At 41.8% G+C, this 12,485-nt stretch overlaps 1 protein-coding gene across 30 annotated transcripts in view; it reads right to left on the reverse strand.

Annotated features, from left to right (window-relative positions):
* The window catches only part of LOC122781676 (calcium-activated potassium channel subunit alpha-1), a 171,481-nt gene extending 159,590 nt beyond the window's left edge, over window positions 1-11,891 (reverse strand). For 22 of the 30 annotated variants that reach the window (XM_044045616.1, XM_044045614.1, XM_044045612.1 and 19 more), the window contains exon 1: window positions 10,920-11,890. In XM_044045616.1, coding sequence (XP_043901551.1) covers window positions 10,920-11,225 — 306 coding nt within the window. In that variant the 5' untranslated portion in view covers window positions 11,226-11,890. Of the gene's footprint in view, window positions 1-10,919 lie in introns of all 30 variants that reach the window. The other 8 variants (XM_044045594.1, XM_044045596.1, XM_044045598.1 and 5 more) reach the window with 1 other exon arrangement.
* Between the last annotated feature and the right edge of the window lie 594 nt (window positions 11,892-12,485).

Genomic DNA, 12,485 nt, shown 5'->3' on the forward strand with positions numbered 1-12,485 from the left:
ACACAACCACATTGAAAAAAAACCTGAACTAGCTCTTTAAAGGAGCTGCAACAAACACACACTCTTCTCTTTCTTTGGACCTGAAGACAGAACACGGCTCAGAAAAAGATGCTCTTTATCTATTTATAAGAAGGCGATGGCGTGTCTTCTTATCTCTGAGCATGCATTTTTAAATCACAGAAATCCTGTGTACACACACACACACACACACGCACGCACACACACACACACACACACACACACACACACACACACACACACACACACACACACACACACCTCTGCTTTGACGGACAGGGAGCACGGCGAACATTGTCAGAGGCTGAGCGCCGCGGTAATTACAGAGCAGCCATCTTGAAAGGCCGGAGCTGCTCCCACAGGAGGAGGAGGCGGAGGCGGAGGAGGCGGCGGAAACAGCCGCGCCGCTACAGCCGGCATCGGTCGGGTTTCACCTCGGAGGACGCCGGCGTCTCTGTTCCCGCTCGCCGCCGCTCCGTCATGCCAGAACACACAGACACGCGTCATTTCCCCCGCGACCCTCGTCAACTCTGACGACCCTTGACCCCCCGCTTTCAGACCCGTGAAAGACGCCTGCTGCAGAACCCGAGCTGTGAGCAGGGGCCGACTCCCTGAAGACAGGCATGGTTCAGAGACACCGGGGACACGGACGTTCACTGTCACTGAAAAACTGAGCCACTTAACAAAAGTCTGGCCTAATATAAACTGACAAGCAAATGATATAAATCTTCCTAGTGTTCTTATCTTTGCCACACGAGGCAGCAGCAGAACAGCAGCTCCTGTGTTCATGACCTAAAAAACACATTTTTCTCTGTGGACTTTGGTGCAGGAAAGTGAGCCGCTTACAAACGTTAGCATAAACAACAAGATGCATTATTATTATTTTCAATTTAGTAAATTTAATAAGTTGTTTCATCAACAGACTTGTGTAAAAATGTGTATATTTGTGGATATTCTCTTGGATATTTCACTTTTAAATGACTTGTTGTAGCTACTGGGGAGGATTGATTAAAAAAAGACCTTTATCAGACTTTTGTTTTACATCACTTCACTGCTCATTCCTGGCTCTTAATGTAATTTGTTAATGTCTCCGTTAAAAGCTCTGCATGGTGCACTTCTTTAAATGCAACGCCCACTTCCTGAACACCACACAGGCCATTACCGCTCGCTGTGTTTATGCCACAAACTCCTGTTTGTCTTATTCTAAACCTCTTAAGTCTCCTCTCACAAGGAAACTAAAGCAAATGAGCCATTATGGAGTCCTTGAATGCAGCGTGTTTACAGTTAGCCAAGTGTTAAAGACCATGTGCACCGTCAGGCAGGAGATTTTTCCACAGATTACGTAAAAGGAAGAATAAATAAAAAAAAACTGTGATAAGCCTCATTATTTTCAGTGGAAAATAAAAAATATATATTTTTTATAATAATTATAATTGTAGTAAAAAAAGCTTTCTTCACATTTTCTCTGACTCTTCTTCTTCACCGCTGCTTAATTTCATCACGGGAAAACTTTCTTGTTACTGAAGCAATTTTCAGACACCGACCAAATACATTTATGTTCCCGGAGGAAATGAAATCCCAGAGCCGCCCGCGCCGCCTCAGGCCTAAAATGTCCACTCTTCACACGCATGATGTCATCTAATAAGCAGATTTCCATGAAATGTGCTGAGGCTCTTCTCCTCAGGGGAACATATGCACTCTTATTACAATCTTTACATTCTTTTTTTAGCGTCTACAAATATCACTGTTGTCATTTTCAACGAACCACGAGAAAAAAAAGATGCTAAATTACCGCACATAGGTCTGTGGAGTGAAGCGTTACATCATGTGCAAGGCGACTTATTATACTACAACAAGCTGAGGGTGACATCCCATAACATTTGCTGCTTTATTTTTTACACTCACTCGGGTCACCCCGGTGACACAAACTGACCACACGGGGCAGCAGTCCACCAGCAGCTCCTGTGTGTCTGGGAGCTAAAAACGCCGATTTTCTCAATGGGGTTTGGTGCAGGAGAGTGAACGGTTCACAAAGTGTCTAACGATGAGATTAAGTAAAGTACATATTCCTAAAATACTGTAGACACAAGCTGGTGTACATGTTACTAAGTGAGTCTATTGTTAATCCCATTAATGGCCTAAATTCAGCCGTTACGTCTCTCTAAACGACTTGACTGATGTCAGTCAGGACTCTGGCTCTTGTATAATCCTAATATAATAATGTTTAAATGTGTGGTTCAGTTATAAAGTGGGATTATCTTGTGTGTGTGTGTGTGTCACAGTGTGAGAAGCTGCTGCCGCATGTTTTAAACATGACGCTTCATAAAGTGAATATACTGAAGGAGGTCGGGCTGTTTCTGCTGACTTTCAGCACCATGGAGAGCTCACTGAGCCTCACTGACCTCATACACATTCATGTGGAGCTTCATGTCTCTGTGTGTGTGAAAATAATCCGTTTTTTATGTCTTTATTTCAACAAAATAAGAAACTTCTGCCTCAAAAACATTCATCTGCCACTTTATTAGGTACACATGGTGGTGGGCGGTATGACGGACAATTTATAAGAAAAGAATCCTCTTCCGTAGATGTTCTTCTTTATAAGACAAAACCTTTCTGAGATTCTCCTGAACTCATTCTTGTGAGTGTTTTAAATCCAGTTTAACAAAGTGCAAAGAAACCTGTTAAAACTGCGATTTGATGTCATTTAAACACAATTTTTTGAATTTTGTGGTTTAATTCAAAGACACAGGTCGTCAACATTTATCATCTAGCTTTAAAAAAACGTCAACAACAAACACGCACACTCAGATTTAGACGCTTTGTGAGATTTCACTTCTGCGGTAAATCGTTGTCGCTAAGAGAAAAGAGTGAGGAGACAAAAACATGTCTGCTGAAATCTCTGAAGGTCACTGCTGTGTCCTTGACTAGTTAGCTAGACAGATACTTGACTAGTTAGCTAGATACTTGACTAGTTAGCCAGATGTTAGACGGATAGACCGATAGATAAATAGATAGACAGACAGACAGACAGACAGATAACTAATACGCTATATAACTACTAGATAGATAGTTGGCAAAATAGCTAGTGAACCAACTAGCTAAGATAGTGAAATAGGCAAATAGCTGGTACACACACACACACACACACACGCACACACGCACACACGCACACACGTTTGTGCAGATACTCTTCTTAGGACTCTGCATTGAATTCCACTCATTAAAACAGAGGAAACAAAGTCTCAACACTGACTTTAACCATAACCACATTTCAAATCTTAGTCCTAAACTTAACCAGTTGCTCAGAAATTAGGTTCTGCCTCATCGGGACCAGGTTTTGGTCTCCATGAGGACTACGGGTCCTGACAAGGTCAGTGTTTTTGACAGAAAACACACACACACACACACACACACACACACACACACACACACACACACACACATTGGTGTTAAGCTCTTTAAGGACAACAACAGCTGAGGGAAAAAAAATCTGCTCCACTGGAAACCATGAGCCATGATCTTGGTGGTTAGCTTAGCATGCTATCTCTCTCCTGCAGGCCTGCAGCCTCTGTAGGTTTAGCTTCTCCGCTCTGCAGGATGAAGATCAGGTGACTTTAACTCTATCACATGTTTCCAGTGATGATGGAAATTCCAGTCTGGCTCTCGTCGCTCTGCTGGAGCCACAGGTACGGCCCCCGTCCCCTCTGACCTTTGACCCGCGAATACTTCCTGGGGCGCGGGCGTCCTTTTAATAGTCCGGTGACTGGACCAAAGAAGACGTAAGAGTGTGACAGTGGGGGGGGGCGTATGTGATATACATAGTCCAGGGTTTGATATATGGCCTGAGCTCGTCTGTGGATTAACACACATCAGCACCGGCACTCTGGACTTTTCCCTAGATGGTCATCAAATCAGGCTCAGAGGATTAGGGATTAGAGTCCAGAAAGAAGAATGACTCATGAGTCACACCTTCAACATGAGACCTGAAACTATTAAAGATGAAATATGATCTATTATCCAAGTCATAAAAATGTGTTTTTCATTACTTTTCATTAGTTTCTTGTTGTATATTTTTATCCCCATCATCAGCAAAAGTAGTGTTTTTATTCTAGGACATAAAATCGAGTTTTTTTAAAGAAATATCTGATATGCAGAAAAATAAAGTGACTTTAATAAGCCAAAATACTAATGAATGTGTTCAGGTTTATATGTGTAATTCAACTGTTTCTTGTCTTAACAAGTTAACTTTAGATTTCTGACACTTTATTAGCGATTGATGATTAATCCATAAAGAAATAAACCATTAGTTGGGCCCCAGATAGAAGTAGTGAGCATATAATAAGAAAACTACAATGTATATAGAGCAGAAAGATGTAAAGAAAAACCAGAACCGGCATCTGGAGCCTCAATGTCAGAGTGGATCGTTGGTTCACTGCTTCATCAACTCCATCATCACTGAGCTGCTCGGACACAAACATGTGTACAGTGCTGACAGTACAGCACAACACTGTGTGCTGCAGCTCAAGGGCATGATGGTGAAGAAGAGGAGGAGCCTGAAGGTGGGTGTATATACTACTATACATATATACACACACACATATGTACTGTGTATACACACACTAGAGTTAAGGTGCTTAAACTCCGGTACTTGTACCACCTTTGGTACACAAGAAAAAGGTCATTTCATTTCATGTCATATAAACACTTTAGTCCGACTAACATGGAGCTAGTCTTAGTCGGACAAACATACTGGGATTCATAGTCTGATTACTCTACAATGTCCTCCGCGGCCTTTGACCCAGAAGTAGAACGACATATTTACTGCAGCATCTGCGTCTTTCTTCAGACCGGTCCCATTGTCATAGTCTGACTAAGACAGACAATTGTCTGTCTTAGTCAGACTATAATCGTGGTCATTATGACCTTAATGACCTTGATTAAACTGCGCTTGTAAACGTACCGAGTGATAAAAAAAAGAAAAAGATCGTACAGGGATAGTTTGTATTTTTGGTGTTAGAGTTTATATAAAATATAAAAGCAGCGCCAGAACAAAAAGTGAAAGTTTGCGTCGCTCCACAATCACAGAATCACACGTTTGAGTCTAAACTGAATCAAATCAGACCAGAGTGTGGTTGATGTTGAAGAAAAAGCCCCGAGCTCATAAATGACGCCATAAATCTCACCATTACCAGCTCAACGTTTGGAAAAATCAATACAACTTTCATTTTGGTTTCTCTCCAGTTGCTTTTTTTAAACACATCGTCACGTCTGGTTTTTCTCTCCAGGACTCGTATTCTGTGAGTAATTATTGGATTTTAAAAGTTCAAAAGTACAACATAAAAGTCACCTGCATTTTTTTTCATAATTTAGGTGACATTAAGTCACATTTATCAAGTTTTACAAGAAAATATGCATAATTTGTATTCATTAGATGACTAAGAAAATGTTAATCTAATAAAAATATTAGAAAAGATCGGTTCTGTCCCGTATACATTATACATTATATATACACATTATTATACGTGCATTTAAAAAGTTAAAAGTTGATCTACATGAGTTTCAAATAATAAATATATTAAATAATAACTGTTTGTTCTTATCAACACGTACTGTAATCTTATTATATAAAGTGTTTTCAATAAAAAAAGTCATGTATAAAGAAAAATCATCATTAAATAACATGGAACTCCAAATGATCCTTATTTCTCTTAAGGTTTAAGCTTAATGACCTTTAACCTCTCGCTTTTAATCCTGACACAGACGAGGGCCATTAAAAAAAGAATTAGGACACAGCTGTGTGTGAGTGCTAACTCCTCCTCCTCCTCATCACCTTCACACCCCGTGTTTCCACTTCCTCCCGTGTCTCACTCACAGTTTCCACTTGTGTTTCCTCGCCACTGAGTCTACTTTCTCAGTAGTGACCGAGACGGAGATTAGTGAGTGAGTGAGTGAGTGAGTGAGTGAGTGAGTGAGTGAGTGGGCCGCCTCCCCGCCAACTTCACGCCAACTCCATGAATCCTGTTTCTGACACATGGCGGTCAGCTGAACACGGATCCAGTTTCCTCTCTCCTTCTTCTTAATGCTCCTAACGAGCCTCGACCGTCAAGTGTCAAACCAACCAAAGTCACTCAACAGGAGGAGGACGCTGCGTTACCATGACGACGACAACAACAACAACAACAATGAGGATACAGATGAACGCGTGCTTTCATTTCCTCATTTTTAAAAACAGGTGACCTGTAACCAGATACACGTCTGCAGGCACAAGATGGACGCCTCATTAAACCTGAATGCTTTCATTTCATAACCTCAGGATGTTTGAAGACGTGGTGAAGAATTTTAACTCAGGGAGTCATGAGCGCAATAACAACTAGATAATAGATATATATACATACATATATACATTCATATATATATACGCACATACATATATATGCATACATACATAATATATATATATGTATATATATACATTTATACACATATGTATATATGTATATATATATATACACATATGTATACACATATATATACATATATATACATATATACATATATATACATATATACATATATATACATATATACATATATACATATATACATATATACATATATATATATATATATATATATATATATATACACACACACACACACACATGAGATATGAAGGTTTACAAGTTTAACTTTCCCCGACTTCTCGACTTCGATCGACTTCTCGTTGACGCCAATAAAACACGACTTGGAAAATTGATCAAAATCGCAATATGACTTCCTCCTTTTTTTTTTCAAATCGCAGGAAGTGCAATATTTCCTAAAACATAATTTTAGCTTTGTCCTGATCTTTACACGTCATCTTGTTCAGACTGAAGAAACATCAATGAGACATTCTTATAGAATCGTTCGACGACAGAGTCGTGACGGGCGGAACATTAGCCTCAGGCTACAACGTGACATATTTACATTCTGATGTTTATTAATAGAACATAAAAATAATGAAATCTGACTTTCTGATATTTCAGATTCTAAAACACTAATCTCATTTCCAGCCTGTGTGATGAAACCAAACATGACACTGTGAACAACATCATCCATCAGATGACCCCGCGTTCAGCCAGGGAAACACACACACACACACACACACACACAGACACACACACACACACACACACAGACACACACACACACACACAGACACACACACACACACACACACACAGACACACACACACACAGAGTAAGTGTGTGAGTCACGTACACAGTGGGCTTCAGTCCTCGTGTGAATCAGCCGTGATTCATCGTTAGCGCAGGTCTCCCCGAGCATCGTGGCTGGCAGTTGCCCTTTTTTTTTTTTTTCCTACATTCACGACGTTTTCTTGTTTTCTTTTGTCCTCGACACATGGAAGCTCGTCATTAAAGGGACAGTTCGCGGTGTTTCAGGTGTCGATGGAGGATATAACGGCTGCTGATAATCTGAGTGAAAACCCCGGCTAAATCAACCAAAAACCAATCACAACAACCACGTTTCTTTTCACATTTTCCTCATATGTTAGTCCTCGTTTGACTGCAGCCCAAATCAGATCTGTAAGCTGATCCTCGTCAACTAGAGCTCAAACAATTACTCTTACTTATTAATTGCTGGCTAAATGAATCGCCAAGTATTTTGCTAATCAATTTATCCGTTTGAGGCTTTTTTTCATGATTAAAAACATAATTCCGACCATTTCAGCTTCTTAAATGTAAATATTTTACAAGAATATTTAACATTTACAAGAAAGAAATCATGACAAAAAGCAGACGTTTGAGGACGTCGTGATTTCCAGGTTTGACAAACGCGGATCATTTATGGAATAAACGATGACTCGATCGACAGATTAGCTGCAGCTCTATCCTCCACCAACGGTTCACGTTATTTACTGCGATCGTCTTGTCTCGTCTCATCTTCCACATGGATTTTTCATAGTTACAGGCCACGCCCCCTAGTCTAAACAAAAACAACGTCAGTTTCTGTCCCAAATGAAGATTTTTTTTCTCCACTGTGCGATCGTTTAACGCGGCTCCATTTAACTTCATTGAAAGTCATGAGACGCCATTATGAGAAAACTACAACGAGCACAAACCTTTGCTCACGCCTATTTCCAGACTCAGCCAATCAACTGAAAGATCACTTAATAAAATCTATAACGTCTTTAAGAAAGTGTTTGTGATCTTCATTTCCACGTGATTTTAAAATAAGCAGAGAAAACGTGTGTTTTTAGCTTCCTGTGCCACGTTAGTGTCACTTGATTTCACACACATTTCATTTCACCGTGGATCAACAGCTCCTCTGTGCTGCGATGTTAAAACTACTGCGTTTCAGTGGTGGAAAACAAATGTTGTATAACTGTGAGATGAAGCTGCAGACATATTCTGGGATGTCACCCCGCAGCTCGCCCCGGCAGAGTCGGCACAGGGCTGACTGTGAATGTGTCAGTGCCTCAAACAACCGTACTCCAGAAATAACCCGGACCAGCCCTTTAATAGTTGTTACACGGTGTGTGTGTGTGTGGGGCGCACAGCCTCGCCGTCATTGGCTCAGCAGGAGACGACCCAGTGAACGTCATCAGGTTTCACCGGTTGGAATGTGCCGGATCATGCGTTTGGTTACATGAAGCTGGCGCTCGACCCCCGGACGATGTTTACTTTCACCCGAGAAGACGCCGTGACAACGGAGCAACGGACTGGCGATCTGTCCGGGCTGTGACCCCGCCTTTCACGACCCTCATGTGGAGGATGAAGTGGTAGAAGCTTTTTGCACTCACATACTTGTCATTAAGGTAGCTTCTCAGTACTGTAACTCCTAAACAGTTGAATAACTGCCAGATATGTAAAGTTAAAAGTTATCTTGGACAAAAAGGGAGCAGAACATTTTTTTGGACAATTCTACGGCCACAAAATCACAAATTCTTGGGTGTGGACGAGACCCAGACGTTGCTCGTGGCAGAGCCGCAAAAAAAGAAGCAGAGGAAAAGGAAAAAACTACTTTGAAAGTCTGGACCACCCCTGGAGGGCCAGTTCTGGCCCACGGGCCATATGTTTAACACCCCTGGTCCAGCTCTATCCTCACTGTTGTAAAAACTCCCCTCTCCTGACCATGTGCGTTTGTTTGACTGAGTCAGGGAAGAAATGCCGTGGAACCACGTCCATGTCGCTTTTTTACACTTCCGTGTTTTTCAATTCTCGGTATTCGTAAAAAATCCGGCTGTTTCCTCGTGTGTGGTTCGGTTTTCTCTGCTTCTTTCATGACGAACGTCTAAAATAACGCCTTGATCACTGCGTTGATTTCATCGCTGGTACAGTAAAGCCGAGACCTGAGACCTTGCAAGACCTCCAGATTCTGAGGACTCCAGGTCGGCAGCAGCCCGGATCTTGCACGGCTGGTTTTTCTCCTCGCAACGAGACATTAAACCTTCACAGAGACTCTGAAGCTGTTCAATTAGAACAGTTTTTCTCAATCCATGTCCTCCAGGACCCACTGATCTTCATGTTGTAGATGTTTCACCTGACTGAAGTGAGAGACTGGAGCAGGTGAAACATCTACAACATGGGACCGGGAAACACTGTTCTAGACTGTGTTACTTTAAAGCAGAACTTTACAGGATGATTACTTTACCCATAATTTAACACCTTCAGAGACATCGTGAGAAGACTGGGGGGCTGTCTCCACTGTTTGATAGTGGAAAAACCAGCCTTGCAAGATCAGGAATGCCAACCTGGAGTCCTCAGGAGAACCAGGAGGTCTTGCAAAGTGTTGGAGACACATGAACATCTTCTAGCCAGGTAGTGTCTATAAAACGATTTTAGACGTTCATCACGGCAACAACTGTGGTCAAAGAAATGCTGAAGTAACGTTGACGAGCCAACGAGACCAGTGAACCCAGAAGCAGGACTTCAGATGTCCTCAGACCAGAGACAATAACCAGAGTTACAGCATTTTATAAAAAACAGACAAAAACTAACCCTGAAAACTACGACAAAAGAACGACAGAGCTTCATTTACGGAGCTCGAAGCGACAAGTTCAAACACTTAAGATACAGATGACAAGAAAACTACTAACAGTAACAGGACCAGGTCTTCATTGGTCCAGTTTCCCTCCGCTAGCAGAACAACAAGTGAACACCAGTTAATGTCAAAGTAAAAGTCCAATATCCAATACAGACCAATTATCATTTACCTAACATTAGGTTTGACAAAGGGGCGGATCGAGCCACAGTAAATTTCCAGAAACTTTCAATGGGATTGGGAACTTTAGCTTGTGTAACTCTGATTTATTTTTCCAGGTTCAATCAACATTTTTCAACGTTTTCTGGACAAAACCAGAAATACAGACCATACGTATGTATGTATATATACAGTATACACATGTTTGTGTATACTGTATATATACATACATACACACACACGTGTATCAGTATTAGTTGTCGGCAAAATCACCTCCAATATATCAGCAAAAAGTCAAATATCGTGCGTCTTCTAATAATAAACACAGACCAAACAACCCAACATTAGGGTTGGCAAAGTTGCGGAAAATACCAGATATATAGAAACTTTTAAATGGGATTAAGGAATTATTAAGGAATTGAATTGGAAACTTTCCATGGGGAATTTTTTCCAACCCTTCAGAACTGCTCAACCAAACATCTCCAACATCTCCAACATCGATGTACATCAATATTTTTCACATGTTCATATCTCAGGTGCCCCTGTCCTCTCAGCTTTGAGGGGGGCCCCCATATTTCTACCCCCAACCCTGTTGCTACAGCCCTGACAACACACAATTGTCTTTGCTTCTCATTATTTCTGCAACTTGGACGCGAAGAGAGACAACCGTGAAGTCCAGCAGAGTGAAGACACTCACCTTGGTCTTGATGTTGCAGTGGCAGCAGACAGTCCACAGATACTTGAGTGTCCTCCACAGCAGGATGATGAAGAGACCCCCGAAGAACGTCACCATGGACGAGGCGAGGAAAGCCCACCACATGCGCTGGCCATTGTTGTCGCAGGGAACCTCCGACGAGAACGGGATGACCACGTCTTCCATCTTGGAGAAGAAGATCGACGAGTCCGGGTTGTTGCTGCTGCTGCTGCTGCTGCTGTCGCGGTTGATGTCGCTGCTGCTCCTCATAGAGCCATGGGGAACGGAGCCGCCCGCCTCAGCTAGCATGGAGGAGCCGTGGAGAGCCTGCGCCAGCGTCTCCAGCCCCACTCACCAGCCATGCTCCAGTTTAAATGATTGTTAATCCCAGCGCTAGTCTAGATTATCGACCACACTCAATTATCCCAAAACAAAACACACACAAACTTTCCTCCTCCTTCTTCTTCTCCTTCTTCTTCTTCTTCTTCTTCTTCTTTATTTTCACACAGAATTGTTTAAATCGGAGGGCGGGCGCGCACGCGGGGAGCGCACGCGTCAAAAAAATTTAAATCCGCAATAATGACGAATCCACGGAGTCTCGTTCTCTGTGCGTCTGTGGTTTGGCAGCCATGGCACGAGACAACGACAGCAGCAGCAGCCGTCGACGACGACGCGATTTCAAATCATTCGCTTTTCACTTAAATCGACAACATTTTTGTCCAGAAAAAATAAAAATTCTTCCAAAAAAATGAATAACAAGTGTCTGAGGCGCGAGAATCACGATGTCACTTTGTCTTCACGCGCAGAACACAGACACACGCACACACATGAAATGTTTGATCAGGTGTCACGTGTCCACAATGTCGCGTGAAGAAGAAGAAGAAGGAGCAGCAGCGCTGTGGAGGACGGTGTCTCCATCCAGTCTCTGTCCTCTGTCCTCTGTCCTCTGCTGCTGCTGCTGCAGACCTGGCACGGAACGGCTCAGCTGAGTGAGCGAGCGCGCGCGCCTGTCAGATCCGCGAGAGAGCGAGAGAGAGTGGGGGGGCGGGGGTTACAGGTAGGAGGGCGGAGCCAAGTGCTAATAATAAAGATGCACACACACACACACACACAGAAAAAACATGTCTTTGCGACAGTGTCATAAAAGAATCGATTTATTGATTTTTCTTAACAACAGAGTCTCCGCCCATCATGATGATGATGATGATGATGATGATGATGAAACATGATTTTAAAAAATGTAATGAAAGGCTAAAATAACGTCGGACCACTGCGTTTATGATAATTATGATAATTCTAATGTTTAATTTGTGGACAATCATTTCAAGATAAAATACACGGAAACAGCAATAAAAAAATAAAAACATTAAAACATGAGTTAAAACTAGAATTATGTTAAATCTGGAAATGCAGAAGAGTAAAAATGACTTAAAGGTACAGTGTGTAACATTTATTAACAAACATTTTATATACTAGCCATAAGTATGTTTATATGTGTGTATGTATAATGTAATTATAAAATAATAATAATAATTATGTTTTCATAGACTTTATATGTAGTTTAGGTGA

The sequence above is a fragment of the Solea senegalensis genome, linkage group LG15, assembly GCF_019176455.1.
Source record: "Solea senegalensis isolate Sse05_10M linkage group LG15, IFAPA_SoseM_1, whole genome shotgun sequence".
NCBI lineage: Eukaryota > Metazoa > Chordata > Actinopteri > Pleuronectiformes > Soleidae > Solea > Solea senegalensis.